Below are 21,244 nucleotides of genomic sequence, written 5' to 3'. Positions count from 1 at the left end.
TTATAATTACAGTGTGATATTTTCTAAAATTTTAAGTTACATTCACTGTAGAAGAAGATTATGGGCAGTGTCTTGATTTTGCTACTCTTTAGGGACTTGGGTTATCCTCTGAAAAAACCACTGTTGAAAATGTTAACCTGAATATTTCTTGAATACATGTTTTTTTGCTACCTTGGTTGACAGTTTCGCTTCTCTTCATTTTTTTCTCCTCTCAGTTTATTGTCATAAGTTAATAAGAGTGATTTATTTTTTTAATTGGGATCACATTAGATGCTGTCTGACTTTTCATTTCACTTGCAAAAAAAAAAAAAAATTCAAATACCAACTGGGCATGGTAGTGCATGCCTGTAATCCCAGTAAATCTAGAGGATTGCAAGTTTTGAGGCCAGCCTCAGCAACTTAGCAAGACCTTCTCTCAAAATAAAAAATGATAGGAACTAGGGGTGTGACTCAATTGGTTCAATGCCCATTACCCCCTCCCCAAACACACACACACACACACACACACACACACACCCTCAAAATGGCTCCTCTGAAAGTAATATAAGAAGTGAACTGTTCTAAGTTCTTTGTTATGTAGTGAAGGAAAAGTCTCTTATTTATGTATGAAAACTTTTGAAGGTATGAAAACTTTAGAAGTTGGAAAATGAATTGTTAATGAAATTAGGTTTTTGAATAACTTCATGCAACTATAAAGTAAAACTTCACATATATTATTTTTCTTCTCTAAATTGTTTTGTAAGTGGAATGTTTTAGTCACCTTTTTCACTGCTGTGACTAAAGGACCCAACCAGAACAATTTTGGAGGAGGAAAAGTTTATTTGGGGGCTTATGGTTTCAAAGCTCTCAGTGGCTGGCTCCATTCCTTGAGGCTTAAGGTGAGGGAGGACATCATGGTGGAGGAGTGTGGCAGAGGGAAGGAACTCACATGATGATCAGAAAGCAGAGAGAGAGGTCTTCACTTGCCAAATACAAATATATACCCCAAAGCCATACCCACCTATTCCAACCACACCCTATCACTTCAGTTACCACTCAGTTAATCTCTATTAATGCACTGATTGGGTTAAGACTCTCACAACCCAATCATTTCTCCTCTGAACTTCCTTGCATGTCTCACAGGTGAGCTTTTGAGGGATACCTCACATCCAAACCATAACATGGAAGGAGTGGATTTGTTTGCCTGTGCTGGGGACATAACTCAGGGCTTCTTGAGGCAGGCATTCTACTGCTGAGCTATACCTCACCCCTGGGAAAGAATTTTGAGGCATTAAAGAAGGAAGTGAAAAGAAGAAATCATTTCTCATGAAATTATTATGAGGAAATCTTCAAACTGGTAGAATTTACTGAGTATGAAGATATAGCATTAATCAATAAGGATTATATAGGAAGAAATAATGCATTGTGAGCCTTATTTTAAGTGCATTCTATAAGAAAATTAGTGTTGGGTTGGGGATATAGCTCAGTTGGTAGGGTGCTTGCCTCGCAGGGCATGCACAAGGCCACGGATGGGTTCAACCCTCAGCACCCACGGGGGCTGGGGGGGGGGAGGAAAGAAAGTTAGAGTTACTTTGAATTATCAGGGATTTGTTGAGTTTTTTTATGTAAATGATTTGCTATCTCAGTCAATTTTAAGGGTCGAAAATCTGTACTTCTGATTTTTTAAAATGTATTTTTACAATGTAGCTTATATAATAACTACCTTTAGGTACTGTTTTCAAGATCGCTGTAGCACAGAAAGCTTGTATATTATATTTACTCATTTCCCAATTCTGTCATGAGTTGCTTTTTTATTTTTGCTGTATTAGTATTATACATTTTCAGTTTGACTTCATGTGGTATTATAAAACCTTGTGATTAACTTGTTCTTATACACTTGTATACATATTGGGCAATTGATTATTGTGTGTTTGTTTAGATCTTTACATCTTTGCTTATTAACTTGTCTTTTATTGCATTTATAATAGTGCATTATAAATGTTTTAGGTATAAATCCTTTGTCAAATACTTTTTTCCATCTTTTGTTTACTTTTTATTTTCTTGTATTTGTGTTTTTAAATAAAATTTCAGTTTCCCTAACTGTAGAGCTATTCATATTTTCTGAATTACCAGAATTTTTCCTAGGAAGTTGTTCGTAATACTTTTTGTTTTCATGGTTCTGGAGGATCTGTGGCATTGCCCTCTCTCGTTTAGAATATTTACTCCCTTTTTTATTTTCTTAGTACCACAGAGTCTGGAGTTTTGTCCTGTCTCCTTCAGCTTTATCAATCTTTTCTAAGTATCAGCTTTTGATTTTGTTGATTTTTTTTCTTTAAATTCCTCTTCTGTTGCTTTTTTTTTTTATTCCTTCTATTTAATTTGGGTTCAATTTTTATTTGGGGGCTTTATAAATGTAGATGATAGATAATGACTTTTGTGTTTTCTAATTTAATTGTGCTGTGCTTAGGGAATGTATTCAATATGGTTTTGGTCTTTTTCAATCTATATTATTTCTTATTTTTCTTTTTTTTTGGGGGGGGCAGTGCCTCTTCACCTCCCTCTCTTATTTTCTTCCCTTTTCTTTTCCTCCCTTCTTCCCCCTTCCTTCCTTCCTTCCTTCTTTCCTTCCTTCCTTTTCAGTCCCTCCCTCCCTTCCCTTTTTTTTTTCCCCTCTTTCTTCTCTTCTTCCCTTCCTTTCTGCTGAGAATTGAGCCCACAGGGTCTCACATGTGCTAGGCAAGCCCTCTACCACCAAGCTATGACTCCCAGCCCTAATTATGACTTTTATAGCCCAGTGTATGCTCTGTTTTGGTGAGCTTTCCATGTATACTTAGAAGTATGTGATGAGTGTGTGTATTCTGAAATATTGGTATATGCTCTATAAATGTCATTTAGGCAAAGGTGACTGCAAATCATCTTCTCCTGTTCTCATCCTTTACTTTTTTCTTTTCTTTTTTTTTTTTTGGTCATCTGTTACTGAAAGTGGCATGTGAAATTCTGCATTCATTTGTTGTAATGACACACTAGTGTGTTCTCATTAATGGTACTGAAAGGACAAATGAATTTGGCACATACCGTATATAATCTATATGAATAGGATATGGCATTTTTAAAAGATTTCACTCTTGTGTTTTCATGTACTTTCCTCTTTTAGTAACTTTGAACTCTTTATTTTTTTCTGGAAAACGTACCTTTCTTGTTGTTTTTTTTTTTTTTGGCATGCAGCACATTTTCTACAGAGTTAGTACCAAGCTAACTTATTTGCCCTAGAGTGTCTTTGGAAAGATGATAATAATTATTTTAGTTGTGTGGAAGTGCAAGACAAGTGAATCCTCTTCCCTTCACTTATTTTTATTTGCAGTGTAGACTGGTCACCTCAACTGCACCGTTGACCATGTTGGCTGCAAGTTAAATTACTGATAACAGAGGTTTGATTCCAGCCTGCAGGATGTACACTCTTTGCTAGTACATGATCTTGTCAATACTGGCTTTTATTAACAGTGGGATAGTAGGGAAAGAAATGTGAATCCATTTATTAACATTATTATAACTTAAACATCATGTGTAAAAGCATCCTCTGTCTCCCACATGCACACTGTGGTGTGAGTACACCTCAGGTATCTAACCATTTCTCTTTCAGTGGGTCCTCCCTCCATTTAGTGAGAAATGTTATCATATCCAGTGATCTTTTCTCATCAGAATAGTGAAAGAGTGGATATGAAGAATGAGAACAAGGAGATGAGGGATATATGCCTAAATCTTGTTCTATCAATTTTCTTCCTTTCTGCTGGAATGGAGGCAAAAGGTTTCTGTTGGAGAGAGAAAGAATACTTAAGCTGGAAACAATAAACAGAGTACTACTAACCTTTTTTTAAAGAAATTATTTTTAGGCAACAAAAGTTTACATTGTTCCTAATTTAAGACAGATTTTAACATACCAGATGCCACTTATCCCAGGCAATTCAAAAAGTGTTTATCTTGGGCTCTGTTACTTTATGGTATGTAGAAGCTTCGCCCCAGGTATTTGACAATTTGAATATGAACCAATTTTTATATATAGTGAATCTCTTTATAAAAGCATTTACATAAGAGATCAGTAATATAACATTAAATAATTGCTGTAATAGAATATAACATTTCCAGCTAAGAGTTTGGAAATTTAAAGTTGTTTCCAGGCATGTCAAAGAATATTAGCAAGTTTAAAAATGTTGTCATAACAGTAGTAATTTTAATTTACTTTAAAAAATACTAGAGATGTTAGAGTCATTGAAATTTTAGGAAAATAATATAGGAAGTTATCTTTCATAAAATACATTTTTGAAAGTTTTCTTTTTGTTTACCCAAAATTCTCTTTTTTTGATGGCATGTGTTTGTCTTATAGTTGTCTGCTATTTATAACCTGAAAAGAAGTTGAAAGAGTTGATAAATGAGATTAGTAGCAGGTGTTTTGACTCCACAGATAACTGTAATTTTATAGTGGAGTTAAATTTTTTAGTGAATTGTTAATGAACTGATGGTGCTACATTTAGTTGTTGACCAACTAACAATAATTTAAATTTATGGTATTGTTGGCCTCCTTTTGATTTTATTGGGAGGGAAGGCAAGGTGTTAAAAGATACATTAAAGACATCCAGCTGTGAGGCACTTGCTCCTGTTAGAACTGTGGTAGGAGGGCTTGTAAAGAAAGGTGTTAGAGGCTTTGTGCCTTGCATAGCCATTTTCATCTGAATGGGAAATCTGTCTAGGGACCTGGAGTACAGTAATTAGCAGTCTCTTCAGAGTGTCAGAGCAGAATTACCATTGTAATGGTTTAGCTGCAGGATAAAAGGATTGAATTTGGGCCTGCCTGTCTGCCAAACTAAATGAGTTGCCATGGGAATTTTCGAATGTGAGAGGCGTTCACTTAAAGCAATTTGGCGGGTTTGAATAAACTCATAAATTACAGGTTTGAAAGAAGCCAATCCTTGCATCTCTCCTATAGGCTGGGCTGTATAGAGGGCTGATGGCTTCTTAAATTCTTAATGGCAATGAGTTGATCCCTGCTCCCATGCAGGCAATCAGCTTATTAAGGTTTGTTTTTTAACTAAATACAGTACAGTAAGGACATTTAAGGAGAGACATTTTGTTCCAGATCTCTGGAGGCAAAAAAGTGGCAACTCTGTCATAAATTTCCCGTCCTAAATTAAATATATCAGCAGATAATGCTATTAAAAGATTCTTTGCTTTGTTTTAATAAACATTAACTCGACTTTAATTTTAGTCAGTGCATATATGTTTTTGCTCTTGTCATATTTTTCTCACAAAATAGGTGGAACATTTATAAAGTTATTTTGGAAAACAAACTACTCAGGCTCAAATTGAATGAGTTGTGTTATATGTAAATACTTTCAGAAAGAGTTGCCCCTTTTTCTCAAAAAAATTGGGTTTTCGTGGAATAAATTTTCCTGAGAACGTGCTCCTCTCATACCTAAGGTGCTGAGCATCACTTGAGCTTAAGACACTTCTGGGGACAGCAATGCTGGTGGTAGTTCTTTCATTGATGGTTTATATCTGCCCTCCAGAAAAACGCTCAGAGTGAAGCTTAAGTATTTAAAATTTTGAAACTCTCATTCTCTCATAAATTAAATAAGGAATAGGGGGGTGTTAGCATTTTTAAGATACAAGTTATAGTTTGATAAGAAAAATAATAATTTGCCTATTGCTTATCCTAGTGGCCTGAAAATGTAGAAGCATCTTTCAAAAATATACCAGAAGATTCAAGTGTATAAGGGAGAATGGTTGTTTAATTGAATTGAGAATGGGTAGAATAAATACGTTTAAATATAACGAACACATTTTTGTTTATATATTAGTCTTGACTGATTACTGTGTAATTAATTATACATCCATGTCATTTGATCTAAATCCTGTAGTTCTAAGATTCCTATTGAACAATTGATAAAACTTGTCTAGTAACAGATAAGATCCCAGAACTCCATAAAGTATAGAATACAGAGACCATCAGAAAAGTGCTTCCCACAGCCCTCTGAATTTGTGTGTAGTTCCTTGGAATCGAATTGACACAGCTGCTTGTGCTGTGGGTGAACCCCTGGTGAATGTGTGCTGCTTTAGAAAATATCATGAGGAGAAAAGCACTTACAGAAATCGGAATGTGCCAATGAATTTTATCTTGCAAAGAAGGCCCCTCCTACATAAAACTCACTCCTGTCTATCTGTGGCTTTTTATGCTCCATCCCCTATTTAATTGTGCTCTACATTAGGACAACAACATTTTTTCCAACTGGAATCTTCACAGATAATTAAAAGCTATCCATACAACAGATGTATGACACAGTATCTGTTATAAGACTAGTCAGTCAATACTGTGCATAATTATATGTTACTGAATCAACTGCATTAGCTCTTTTTATTGTCTGTCTTATCCATATTCTTGTTGTGACAATCGTTCAGGCTTCTTAAAACCAGCAGAGTTTTTTCTATACATTGGAATTTTGTATTTTGAGGCCCCTTGGTGATATGTCTTGTTCATGATAACTGTGAACAGCTCTCACAGAGAGACTTTGAATAACATCCTTTTCTTCACTCTTGTAAGGATTCATTGAAGGACAGCTTTTCTCATCTCAAGGGTTTGTTCAGATTGACAAAGTTTATAGAGTATTTTATAATTGTTTAAACCTGTTAATTCTTAAATAATAACATTTATACCCCATAATTAATTAAGCTCCTCACTGGCTGGCATATTACATTATAGTTTTTTTGTTTGTTTTGTTTTTTTTACCAAATATGTGGAGTTCTGTGTAGATACTCTAAAGTACATATTTTAGAAGTTTTTTAAAAATTTATTTTAATAATTAGAAAAATAGGTGAGCGATTTCTCATTGTATCTTCTTTAGTTCAATTATTTTCATGCATCCCTTTAATTTGTTTGCATGCCCTTCTGATGGTTGGTAAGTAGCATCATGTTCTTTATATATAGGCAAAATATTTCTGATCTATTCACTTTGTACTAATGTATTTGGTTTTTCTTAACTCTTGTATTTTACTATGACAACTTTTCAGATGTTTTTAGTGTTTGGGTGTTTTTATTAAAATTAATCAGTAAACATTATAACATTTATGTAGTATGTTAGTGATTCAGATGAGCATATTGATATTAAGATTGCTTCAGGTTGACTTATTTGACAGCTCCTGTTACACCTTGATTCTCTTCTGTAGTTTTGAAACTGGATTTTTAAGTTTTAGTTTAAAAAACGACTCTTTAGTTATCCTACTTATCACTGGTAAGACTTCTTTATTCATACTGCCAAGTTATAAGATAAGTAGGTGTATTTTGTTTATTATTCTCTTATGATGCCTTTGTAAATATTCAATCTTTAAATCAAAGTATGAAAGTATCTATTGAATTGTTTTTAGTTATGCCTTTAAATTGACACAGCAGTTTAGTAATCTTCTTTGTACTATTGTATAATGTCTGTAGAAAGTAGCAAATTCGTGAATGTGCAAACTTTGTGACATTAATGTTTTATGAATTCTCCTGGAAAGATTATAATGTGCTCAGTTTAAATACTTGATTACTGAATTTAGCTGTGGAGATTAAAAGAAGCACTAAATGGCTGTGGAAAATAATTTACTTCAGAAACCTCTATTGAGAAACTTGTATTTACAGAACTTCACTATGTCTAGAGTTTGTCTAGCATTCTGGTGCTTTGAACAATTTCAGACTACAGTGAAAGAATAATAAATAGCACTCCTTAAATACACTGTTGTGTCTTTTTAGTTTCTGTAGTTTCTTAAGTGGGTGTATATTAATATGCAGTAGTAGCACTGCTTCACTGCTGTTCACAGTCTCTTCAACGGTTGCATTCTTTTTTTAAGTCTACACATAACTGTTTTAATAGAGTGTTTCAAGCATGTGCTAAGTGCATTGAACAAATATTCATATAATATAAACCAGGAATCTCGGTACACTTTTCAAAGTTAAACTGTGCACTCTGTTCTGCAATAAATGAAGAGGTATGCTCCTGTTATAATGTTGTCAGAACTAATATAAAGGTTACTTTCTTCTACATAAATTTTAGTAGTCAAACTTTTTGGGAAAATTCTAAATACAATACTGTAAAACAGGTTATAAAAACAGTTGAATTACGTCTAACTCTGGAACCAGAGCAGTTTCCTTTCTTTTCACCAGTAACAAAATTGTTTCTTAAATGCTCACACCAGCTATTTAAAGCACAAGCTATCCCAACAAAAAGTTGCTTAACCTTGGTTAACCTTGGAGCGCTGGTAACATTTTAACCAATAGGGGTCAGCCAACGTGAGTGTAACTCTGAATTCATTCATTTTTAATGTTAGATGAATACCAATGTTTTCTGTGAATGCATTTGACAAGGTAGGGACCAAACTCAGTTTCTCCTCCTGTATTCTCACAACACAGAATACTTGTGTGACCTTTGGTCAGCACAACCTGTGGAGATTTCTCCTCACTAGCATCCAGTTCATTTTGGTACTGGATTCTCCAAGAGACCCCAGCCAGATGTCCTCTGATTCAGTTCAGTTCTGACATCATCTTCCTAGAGATAGCCTCAGATTCTACAGGTCAAAGGCTCAGTTCAAGGAGACATCCCTCACTTAGGTAACAGTCACAAGGAGGAGGTTGTTGCCTATACCTCAAACCAGCCATCTGTCAATAAGATTCCCCACAATTCCATCTTCAACTTTGATTAATTTAAATCTATAAAACAAACTGAACAGATAATAGGAGAAAATACATACAGACTCATTAATTTTCAGGCACAGGGAAGTTTGCAAAAAGTATGAAACTCAAGGAAACCTCAGAGGATTGAGCCTTAACTACCTTTTTCATAGGGGCAAGGGGAGTGGAAACTGAAGGCAATTTTAGAGAAAAAGTAAAAAAGATTTTAGGGGACGTGAATGGGCCTAAGTAACAATAGTAGGTTAGGACAGAGTTCTGAGGATGGTGTCAACTCTAGCCTTTCTCCTTTGGGAAATTTGACCTTTAGGTTAGTAGGGAAAAAAATTAAATAAATAAAACCCCTTTCCTGGGGTTGGGGGTGTGGCTCAAGTGATAAAGCATTCGCCTGGCATGCGCAGGGGTGCTGGGTTCGATCCTCAGCACCACATAAAAATAAAATAAAGATGTTGTGTCCACCAAAAACTGAAAAATAAATATTAAAAAATTCTCCCCCCCCCCCCCCAAAAAAAAAGCCCCTTTCCTGCATTTGGGGAGGGAAATATAGGGCAAGCGACTTGGGGCTAGGAAGCAGATCCACAGAGACCTTGTTTCTGCTTTAGTTCAAAGCATTCAGGGTGCCAGAGTTGTATGACAGAATATCATTTTCTGAGCTCCAGCACCACAGAAATTGCAGGAGCCATAAAATGAATTCTGTACCTTTTGTGAAGTCATATACTTTGGGAAACCTTTTTGGGATACAGTTGACAGTTTTTGGAATAAAAAGGAAGGGAGGCGGGTAAGATGCAGTTCCTCTTCTTGTTATTTATTCCAATGAAATAACCCCAAACAAGATGAGTAATTTGTAGCAGTATTTTTTTTATAAAAGCAAAAGGTGAATGTTAACCAGTAGGAAATTCATTCAACTACAGTTTCAACTTGGAGTTCCATGAACATTTAGAATATTTTACCAGCACCCCACAGATAAAGTTGGCTTTACCACTTCAACCATCTCGTACATCTCTTCACTGGCATTGTGATTATCCTGGCTTGGGCTGATTTTCTGTGTTGCTTGGATTAGGAACCTCTAACTACCTGCCTTTCATCTTAACCTTTCTTGATATTCTTTATTGTGGAGCCAAAGTGGTGCTTCTAAAAATACAAACCTAATCCTGACTGTCTTCAAGGTAAGATGAGTGACTTCTGGAGTGCACCCCTTACCTGGAGCCTGGCTTTCAATGATTTTTTACCTCACAGCCTCTTTATCTTGCATTTCAGATTCTGAATTTTTAAGCATGGTTCTCTTCTTGAGACACCACCCCTTTCTGTCCTTCCCTTAGCTCTCCTTTGGGTCTCAGACTGGTCACCCAAGGTGGGGCTTGGTTCTCTTGCAGTGTGTTCCAAGGAAGTTCCTATCATCTTTGTTTCATTTATGAAATCATTTAGTCCTCCATCTTCTCTTCCCTGATGAGCTCTCAGGAGAGTAGTAGACTTTATCTGTTTGTTAGTTAAAGCGTATCCTAAAAAAACAGTATTTTAGTAAAAATCTGTGACAAATGCAATAATTTTTAATAATTATATGAAAAGTTTTGATAGCTTGTTTCATATACACACAGATTTGTAACCATTTAAAGGAAAAGTCCCCTTTATAATAAAAATCTAGATATATTAAAAATCTAATAAAAGTGTTAAATTTTCCTGGAATAGTAGATTATGAATAACATTTAAAATTAATACATGAAGCTCCTGGTTTGGAATGACGATGCCTAAGGTCAGTTGTAAGTCCAGATTGAGTTTTCTTCTTTTACTCCCTGGATATAGTCTCCTAAACAGAATTAAGATCCTTCTTTTATGACTTCAGAATTTTACTATCACTGTTTTCTTCCTCTGTGGATGGCATATCATTGATACATTTTTTCCAAAATAAAGTAGTTTTGTATATGTGTAAAACAGTCTGAGGCAGGTAACTCTCTTCCTTGATCTCAGCTGGTACCCAAGGGAATTCCTTGGCAACCCTAGTATACATACCAGTTTCTCAGTCCTTTTGTGGACCTTTTATGTCTTAAACCTCACCCAAACCTTGAGGTCACACATCTATCGCCCATGGCTTAGAAGTTTCATCACCTCTTTGTTATAAGAGTCCTTGGATTCTTAAAGGGCTTTCCAGCATTTATCATTTTCTCAATACTTTCCAATTTTTGTTTCTACTGATGATTGTATATTATTTTAAATTCATAGGCTCATTGTTGTCATGTTAACAAATATGTTGCAATTATTAATATTCATAAAATTCAAAATACAAGTTAACACAGGACCCAAACCCAAATTGATCCTGCAAAATCACCTTGCTTCAGGAGCTTGGTAAATGTTGATGGAGTTCAGAGTTCTTTAAGTAAAGGAACTTCTTACACATATCACTTCTCTCTAAAGTAAGGAATGGTGTACATTAGCAGAGGGTTGTTTAGGAATTTCTTACAGTTTTAATTTTAGAATTGACTCTTTTTCCTAGCAGTCAAATCCTATTTTCACTATTATGCTTACTTTGAAATTGATTATTTAGATTGCTATATTGGTTCCCATTTAAGGAGGAACATTCATTGGCAGTTTAGTTCAGAAGTAAAGGAATGTGTTGTTTACATTCCAAGTTTATTGTTATTTGATTCTTGAAGTATAACTAGACAAACCTTGCTTCATAGCTTTTGTGGGCTAGCTAAGCAAAATAAGTATTTAAGTGATTTATTAATATAGTATACAAATTATTTTTTAAAATTTTACTCTAAAGTATAGTCAATGGAAGAATTGTGTCATATACTTTATAAATTGTTAAGAAAACTAAATGAAACAAGAAAGGCAGAATTCTTTATAAAGCATAAACAATTTAAAATACAGACTTCTATTTAAATCCTAGAGAGGTCTTTTGTAAAAAAAGAAAAAAAAATGTTTAATTACCTTAATTTTTTTCTGACCCAAAGTTTCAGCAGTTGAGAACAAGTAGCAGCAGTGCAGAAGACCTAGTCTTGTCTAACTTTACTGTTGTTGAATGCTATCTGTCATAGAGGTCAGATACCTTTTACATGAGGAAATATCATTTTTCTTTCCTTCCTTTGTTCTGCTTTGATTTGACTTTGAGGTTTAGTGTTTCATTTATTTATTGAAGCCATACCTTTAAATATCTTATGAAACAACCAATAAAAGTTAATAAATATCAATCAAACAACCTTAGTTATCTCAGTTGTGGCCACAGTGACTACAAAATAGTTTGGATGTAAGTAAAACTAGCAGTGATGGCTTCAAACTGCAGCAAATGCCAAACGACTATCTTTCTGTCTTCTTTTAATCCTCAAAATTGTGCTTGATGGCCCAGAGGTCTCATGAATGTCTCCTAGGGAAGATGGGTTACTTGGCATAGACCCTATAAGAGGAGGAAATGATGCAGCATTGTTACCCTGAAGTCCTGCAGGAGCATTTGGAGTGAATGCAGAGTTTTATAACAGATCTTCATGGGGGAAGCTAGTACTCAAGCCCCTGAAATTGAATGTAGCAGTCTTTGCATGTTTACTCCCTTAAGCCTTCAAGAGAAGGAGTCTACAGTTAGTTATCCTCTTAAGGCTACTCCTTTTCTTGTGTATTTTCATTTGGTGCTGCTCTCTGCAAACTTCCTGTCATAGTCCCAATTACAAATTTGCTCTACCTCTCTCCCTTCACTAGATGATAAACCTTGACTATAAGGACTATATTTTATTCGTTACACCTGATTAAGTACCAAGTGATTGGCCTTGGTACTTAAAATAGTTTTTAGTATTAAATTTCTTTTCTTTCCTGTAGACCCAGTGCAGAACATATTAATTTAATACAGTCTTACTTTTCTAATCTTTTTTCTTCTCTCAGCTATTTATTTTATTGACAGTTTATATTCAATGCTAGTCATTTCCATAGCATGAGAAACTACCATGAATAGAAGCACATATACACAAACATAATGTACAATCCGAATAGATGTATAGTATTCTAGTATGAAGCAACAGAGAGTGTTCATTCTTACACAGTAGCTTCAGATCTGTTTGATCTGGTTGTTCCATGTAGATATCTAATGATGAGGGCAAATGACTTTGATTATCAAGACTGCTTTGGCCATATTAGATACTGACAATGTAAGCATCAGTGTGCAACCATACAAACAAAGATTTCAGGGAGTGCCTTTTTTTTTTTTTTTTTTTTTTTTTTTAAATAAGATTTTTGTGTATCCAGGCAGTTATAAAAGGTTTACCAAGATTCAGACCCACCTTTAGGCTTAGGACCAGGTTCTAACTGTCTAAAAATATTGACTGATAGGAAAAGTGTTACACATATTTAAAAAAAAAAAAAAGTAATTATGGAAGAAGTATAAAAGTTTTTGTGAATATAATGCAAGTTACCTTCTAATCTTCACTTTCTGAGTGCTTGATTTATAGTTCTGGCTCCCTCACATAGTTCTTTCTAATTTCAAGATTTGTGATTTTACCTTCCAAACAGATTGGACAGACGTAAAAATAAAAAGCAGCATTTTGAAATTAGTTGATCAGTGCGGTTGTACTCTTTGGAACCAATTTAGCTAAATGAATCTGGCACTCAATGAAAACAGGAGATGGAAGATACCTACTATTTGCAGGAATAAGCAAGATTTACTCATGATGCCTGGATTTGGGGTGGATTTTAATCCATGGTTGCCTGGGCACATGTCAGCTACTACATAAAAGTTCAAACACGATGTCAAATGGAATGGAAAAAACAAGTTTAGTTCCAGCTTAACAATGTAAAACTAGAGTATATTGGCATAAAATTAGTATTGCTGAAACAGTACATTGATGATGTATACCTGGAAGTTCCTTCCCTATTCTGTGGGCTTACAAATTTAATGAACTAAATGCAAACTGAATCTCCATTCCACATTCTATCCTTTATCTCTAGATGAAACTCTATTTTTTTTTTTGTTTTCAAGTTAAGAGTTTTAAGTGTCATATTTCTTATGCTGCATTCAAGGAAACATGTCCCAATTTTGGATGTTGTCCCTGTTTAATCTTACACATGAAGCTCTAGCAAATTTAATATTGGCACCCTTCACATGTACTTCAAATCAAATGTGAAATTCTCAGCGTTTCCTTTGCAATAAAATAAGGTGTGGAATTGGTAAATTTGATGCAAACCTACTTCTTCCTTGACATTTGGACATCTAGTTTCCATTTGGGCTGTGTTTGGAAGATGGGGAAGTAGAGACTTTTCTTGGCCTGAATCTCTAATAGTAGAGATGTAGACGAGAGAGCAGGATCATAGGAGACTAACAAAAGGACTGGAGACTTAACTCAGTGGTAAAGCAACCCTGGGTTCAATCTTCAGTACGAAGTAAGAAAAAGCAAGTGTCACGGCAGCTGTAGGTTTAAATAAATCTGCGTGGGTATAGGATTGCTGCTAGAAGCAGCAGACCTACTTTGGCCCTGACCACCATCACTTAGCTCACGTTTACTCCATTGGTGTGTAGTTGCATCTCACTGGGTACTAGGAGCCAGGACGGCTCTGGGAGGGTGCAGGCCAGGGCCCTTGCAGATCCTTGTCAGGCAGGTTCTGCCGCCTGCACACCAATCTCCATCACTGCACACAGACTTTTTTTTTTTTTTTTTTTTAAATTTTTGCCTCTCCCGCACCTCTCATAAGATCATTATTTTGTGGTTTCTGTTCTTGTTATCATCTGCTATAAAACAAGACTCTTGAACTGCTAATTAATATTCTGTGTCCTGCCTTTATTGGCCAACCATACTACCTAATAATAGCTACAGTCAAGTTTAGAGGTCTTTTTAGCTACAAACTAACTGGCTCTTTAATGTTAGTATGTAGCCTGAATTGTTGATCAACTTTCAGAATTTTATCATCCATATTAAGTGTACAGTAAAATCACAATTTGTAAATATCACTCTATACGCTGCATTGGACAGAATAAGTGCTTATTATTGGGACATGGCTTTTCCTTGCTGAGATCTTTATTGCTTTTAAACAAGTAGGTCCCTTTTAAATGGACCTGTTTATATCTTGTTGAAGAAAGGCAGGACATACTACCCTGAGATAAAAATGTTTGTTTTACATAGTTTAAATGAAGGATAATGCACGTATGTGGGAGTTTTGAGTGTTAAATTTATTTATTTATTTAAAGTGACTCTCACTTTCTGTGTATTTTATCTTTGTTTATCCTGTGGCATGTTCTTGCTCCTAAATCAGATATGGGCAATTAAGTGAGAGATAATACAATGGAAAATACAAAAAGATAAGGGAGACTTATTTTTCTCTTACTGTGTGTCTCACACTTTGACCTCTGCATCTGCCCATGGAAAGCAGTCTTTGCATATTACTTATACTGAGTGCATTTTACACAGGCAAGCAGGCTTGTTGCCTGCTGGGAACAAGGCTCTCTACCTGGCCAAGCAACTCTGACTTGGAGCTTCACACTGCCTATATCATTCACAGTGCTGGGAAGTCCTCTGATGCTCTTGAGTCTGTGAACTGCCTCCTTTGTGTTGGATTTAGCACAGTATCTATGTGATAGTAAGGTTTTCATCAGTCATCTCAGTACCTGAAGATAAAAGATAATAGGAAGGCGCAGGAATCAAGGAAACAAAATGATTTAAAAGGAATCACACACAGTTGTGCATGATCAACAAAGAAAAGTACACATAGACTTGTCATGATGAGGATTAGATAAGAGGAAAGACATTGGCATGGCCACATGCCTGTCTAAGAAATGTAGTTTGCATGAGGTGGTGATGGAGAACCTCTTACATTCCCTATCAGGAAAACAGATGCTCTTTGACACGGATTTGGAAATTCCAGGAAGAGAGGGGAAATGAGAGAGGTTGGAGCTTTTATTGCTCTTAGACATTTGGAGAAAGTGCAGTGCTGAGTTGAAACAGAAACCTCTGACATGGAGCTGATCAACTGATATACTCAGAAATGGATGCTGACCGGCTGGTGCTGGTAGATCATGGGTGCAAAGGGCTACATAGTGAAGCCAGTTCTCGAGTGCTGAGTGGAGAGACCACTACCTGTGGCAGGGACAGAGATAGGAGGAGCTTCTCATGGAAGGGGTGTTGTCCCTTCTCCCCCATCCAACTCTTAAGACTAGCTTTATCTATCACCCTCACTATGTCTCATTTGAAAGACTCACAGAAAACTAACTGGCAAAGAAGAAATAGTTTGAGTCTTACAAGCATTTGAAAGCATATGGTAGATTACTTGAAGCTTAATACTATATTGTTTCAGAGAAAATTTTTGAAAATTGAGAGCATAATTTGTCTACTAGTTTTATAGGGTAAGTTAGAATAAGTCAGCTCCAGATTCAAGTTCTATAAATGTGGCATCCATAATTGCAAACACCCCAAAGTTCAAAATGGTATGTTTACCCTGCCTTTAGACACCCCATCCCAGTAGTATACAGATGAGATTATAGGAATGTTGCTCCCCAGCCCTGCTGGGGGTGTTGTATAATCTCTGTTATATTGTCTTTCTGCAAGTCTGAAAAAAAATGAATTCTTAAGAGGCTCCTCAGATACCTCAGGTTTTAGGTATTAACAAGAGTTTGTTATGTTTTGGATTGTTATGTTTTAAAAGTCAAGGTGTGCCAGGCATGGTGGTGCATGCCTGTAATACTAGAGACTCCAAGGCTGAGGAGTATCACAAGTTCAAGGCCATCCTCAATAGCTTAGTAAGGCTCTAAGCAAATAAGTGAAACTGTCTCCAAAAATAAATAAGTAAAGGTGTTATCATGATGCTTTCCCATGCACTTCATCAAATCTGTGACCTAGCAACTTCATTACTAGGTATTTATCCTTTGTAAATGAATAGATTACTCCCTTCCCCCAAAATCTTGTACAAAAATTACCATACTGGCTTCAATTCACAGTATACAAAAACTGGAAATACACAGATGTCTAGAGCAGAAGACAGGATAAACAGAGTGCTGCCTAGCCCTGGAAACAAATGAACTGCTGGTGCTGCAGCAGTAGGGTGAGTGTCTTTCGACACTGTGTGGGAAAGAAATGGAACAGAAAATCGCATGTAATTCCATTCTCTGAAATTCTAGAATAGGCAAACTGAATTGTGGTGTGAGAGAAGCAGATGGGTGATAGGTACTTAAGGCACAAAGGATTTGATTGGTAGAAATGTCCCATCTCTTGATGTACATTCATCAAAAATGATCCAGTGTTATACTTAAGACCTCAGGATTTCACTGCACGTATAAGTTATATCTAAAGTTTTAAGTGATTTCAAAATATGGGACAAAGTTATGCGAGTGCAGGTAATCACTTGAATTCAGCATTGAAAAATATGATTTTATGACCTTATCTTAGTTGTGTAAGAGTGGTTTCATTTGTTACAAATGAAAAAGTCAGTGTTGCATTTTTAGATATGCTGATCCCTGACAGGGTTCTATAAAATCCATTGCAGAATGTCCAGAGGTAAGATGTGTAGCCTCAGGATGTCTCATCTGATCAGTTGTTTTCTTGGAGAGAAGTCTAACATCTGGCTGATAGAAGCTCTGGAGCTTCTGCCTATAGTCAAGTAGCAAGTTTTCTTATCTGAACTTGAACTTGAAAGAGGTAGCACATACATCCAGTTGTGTTCAGGTAGTTACAGATGCCTACTTTCTGTCAAAAGCAAGACAGAAAAGTTGAAATCATCAATTCTTTGTGAACTTAATTCTATAATGAACTTGATTATCTCCTGAGGCACACGAGAGTCTCATGCTCTGTGAATACCAGTGGTGGTGGTGGTGGTGGTAGCCTGAGTGGTTTGGGTGTGGTAAAGAGCAAGAGTGAAGCCCATTCTGGAGTGACAGCATCTGGGTTCAAATTCCAGCTCTGCCAGCTAAACCCATTGCTTTTCTGGAAGGCATTAGTGTAGCCTGCCACCGTAGCCCTGGCCCAGCATAACATAAATCGCTGCCAGCCAGGGACAACATTATGGCAGATGACACCGACACCTCTTAGTGAAGGCTTGGCTACTCTGATTTTTATTCTCCTGTTGAAGTGATCTCTGTTCTATGTGAGTGTCCTGCACACTGCAGAAGGCAGGCACACATGCATCCGCTGGCGGTGTACGCGTGTGCATTTCTTCCATCAGCATTCTCTTTGGCTTTCTGCTGTGTTTGACGCTGAATTACCACCTCATGAGTAGTTATTTTTGTCATTTCGAAAGAAGCAGTTCCATTTAAACATGTTTTCAATTACCTGTTCTTTCCAAAGAAGACTCTTTTGAATCTTTCTTTCTGTTTTTGATGGAGGTAAATTTGCCCTCTTTTTGCTGACACTTTCAAACTTGGGCCTCTTCTTTCTCACACTAGATGGGAGGTATAACTACTGCTGCCTTGGGGGGAAAAATGTATATAGAGTATAATATGTAATGCTTGTATTCTTTAATTATGGCATACAGATTTATTTGAACCAACTTGATAAACTTTTAAGATTAATAGTTTTTCATGAACAAGTTTAAGATGTTTTATAATGAATTGCAAATTCTTCCCTTTTATTTTTAACCAGTAATTTCTGTGTCTTTCAAAGAAAACCTATTCACTTTTTGTTTTCATTCATCTTTATGCATATTGATGGGGTCAAGGAATAGTGATCCCACATGTGCAAGTGTCATCTTGCGAAGTACTCTACTGGAAGCAGACTACAGTTAGGAGTGGCCTTGATATTTTCATCATCTTTTTTCTTTAATTCTCGTGGTTTGTTAAAAGCCCATTCAGCAGTTATGTTTGCTACAAATGACAGCATATGTATATTCACTAATGCCCAAGATCTTTGTATCATTATCTGTGTAACAGAAAAGGAGGAGGCCAAAAAGCTTTCACTTGTCCTCATTCTGCCCCTTTTTTTAATCTGAGAGAAACAAGCTTATTCTGAAAAAATGTGTCATCGGGTCATTTTTTTTTTTAATATTAAATCCTGAGAATATGGTGGGGGGAAGGCACTTAGTTTTATCCTTATCACCATCTTTAGGGACAGACTTTAGAGATGGATCTTCATCTACTGCTTCCTTTTGCTGTGGCTAAAGTGTATCCTCTTGGACTTTGACATTTGGGATTTGGAATTAAAGATTTCTCACATCTGTCGTTTAAGACAGTGACCATGGGTTTAGCCAGAAATAAATAAAAAATAGGCTCTGTTTTAGGGGGATGTACTTTAGAGGTGGTGATATTCAGCAGACTGATTCAGGACAGAAACAGTATAGTCTAGGGATGGCCCCATGAGAAAATAGCATTGAATGGATTTTGTTGGATAGGTAGGATTTGGAAACAGGAGTAGAATGACATGAAAAGAAGCATTGGCAGTAAAAGAATTTGCACAAATGAGTGACAAGAGGGAGTGATCTGGTTTGACTTTTAATATTGGGCAAGTATGTGAAATTATAGATAGAAGATTAATAGGTTTAACTTTAGGTGGTAGTTTGGGGCCAGATCATAGGTAACTCAAACCTTATATTTTTAGATAGTAAGAAACTGAAAGGGTTTGAGACATGAGATTGTTGAGAAACATTGACAGTTGTGTTTGGGGCTATTTTTCTGACCCCTGAGTATAATTTGGGTACATAACTGTCACCATTAATAGATTATTCAAACTTGGGCCTCTTCTTTCTCACACTGGAAAAAGAAAAACGATGACGAAAATATCAAGGCCACTCCTAATTTACAAATAAGTACTGTATTAATAATGACTTGAACAAGGTCAACAATAGCACAATGCCTGTAATCGCAGTGGCTTGGGGGACTTAGGCAGGAGGATCACGAGTTCGAAGCCAGCCTCAGTAACAGCAAGGCACTAAGCAACTCAATGTGACCCTATCTCTAAATAAAATACAAAATAGGGCTGGGGAAGTGGCTCAGTGGTCTAGTGCCCCTGAGTTCAATCCCCAGTACCCCCCTACCACCACCACCACCCGCAAAAAAAAAAAAAAAAGTTAATGGAAGGGTAGAAAGAAGCCAAGGTAAAATAAAGTGGCCAAATGTTTTGATGATCAGAGATGATCTGATTTTATGTCTGTCTTTGTAGCATAGTTGTTATTAGTGCCCTTTTTAGCTTTGGAAATGTTTCCTGGTTGGGAAAGTAAGTCCTGTGGCAACCCTAAAGATAGTGTTTTCTTTAGCAGTGCTGGGGATCTGTATTTCTTTTAATGAACATATCTGAGTTTTGGAATATTCATTGAAGTAATACATTCTAAAGAAAACATACTATATTTGATTTTTGTCTCACATTTTTATTTATTTCCATTTCAAGGCAGCCACTGGCCATTTGAGAATGTCTTATGTAGCCACATGCCATCCCTGAGGAAGTAGGCTTTAGAATGTCAGAACCTTAGGATTCCCAGGTCCCAGGTTTTTGTTTGTTTCCTCCTGATTGAAGTAGGTCACTATAGTCACATGGTATCTGATTTAAGGCTTGTGTGTAGATCTAGCTATATTGTTTGTGGAAAGTCTAAATGCTTACTGTTCTTGTGTTCTTCCACACACAGGCAGAAGGAGAAGACAGCCTGAAGAAGATGCAGCTGATGGAGCTTGCAATTCTGAATGGCACCTACAGAGATGCCAACATTAAATCACGTAAGGATGAGACTGAGGCCTAGGGTTGTAGCTGTCTCTGTTGTTTTGTCTACAAACTTCTTTTCACAGCATAACACATGAGCAATTAAACTGAAGAATTGAAGTAATTGTGTCATTGAACAGGGGAGCAACAGTACTTTTTTTTCATGAATTACTATCCTCTCTTGATTTTATTGTATGCCAGCATATCGAAGCTTTAGGTTTGTAAATACTTCATTTTTCTGATGACATTTTGATGTCCAAATTCAAGAAATTTCCTCTTCTGTACAGCTTCAAGGCCTCCAGTTTATTTTGTTGTATTTATGCACAATACAAGACTTTGAAAGCTTTTTTAGAAGTTTAAGTGTTACTGGATGAATGATCCTTCTGTTGAGTTCTTTCCTGTCCCTTTGCTTGCATGTTCCCCCTCCGGTGTTTTTCCCTGTTGAGTTCACACGTGAGTTCACAGAGATCAGTGGGTGGTGATAACTATTTCCAGTCTTCTATTTTTCTTCTTAGAAATCTGTGCATGATTTTAAAAGCTATGAGGATTTCTTTTTTAAATTTAAAATGAAATTTATATTTTGAGATAATCTAATGGTCACACATCATATAAGCATAATATTATTTTTCATTTACTAATGATTTTAAGAAATAAATTTTAAAGTCCTTGCCAACTTTCTAACATCTAGGCGACTCATTGAGTTTAGAAGTGTAATTATTTTACAAGTGGTAATTTGTAATTGACTTTAATTTATGCATGAGAATGTGAGCATATCCTTAATGTCATGAAGTTAGGATCTTTTTATATTGTTTTTTTTTTAAGAAGTTAACTACCAGTGCTTCAGGATATACATATAATCATCTAGTGCTTATTGGTCTGACTTAATACAATGAAAATTATTCTTTCTTTTAATTTGAAACTGAAGTTACACTTACAAAATATACCAAAACTGTTTCTGTGGACTCCAAATTAC

At 36.0% G+C, this 21,244-nt stretch overlaps 1 protein-coding gene across 6 annotated transcripts in view; it reads left to right on the top strand.

Annotated features, from left to right (window-relative positions):
• Positions 1 to 21,244, top strand: part of Qki (QKI, KH domain containing RNA binding) — a 133,623-nt gene that overhangs the window by 101,958 nt on the left and 10,421 nt on the right. For all 6 annotated transcript variants that reach the window (XM_071612860.1, XM_071612858.1, XM_071612861.1 and 3 more), the window contains exon 5: positions 20,201 to 20,288. In XM_071612860.1, coding sequence (XP_071468961.1) covers positions 20,201 to 20,288 — 88 coding nt within the window. The remainder of the gene's footprint in view (positions 1 to 20,200; positions 20,289 to 21,244) is intronic.

This window comes from Marmota flaviventris, chromosome 6 (assembly GCF_047511675.1).
Source record: "Marmota flaviventris isolate mMarFla1 chromosome 6, mMarFla1.hap1, whole genome shotgun sequence".
NCBI classification, from domain to species: domain Eukaryota; kingdom Metazoa; phylum Chordata; class Mammalia; order Rodentia; family Sciuridae; genus Marmota; species Marmota flaviventris.
This window is presented reverse-complemented; position numbering and strand designations above follow the sequence as displayed.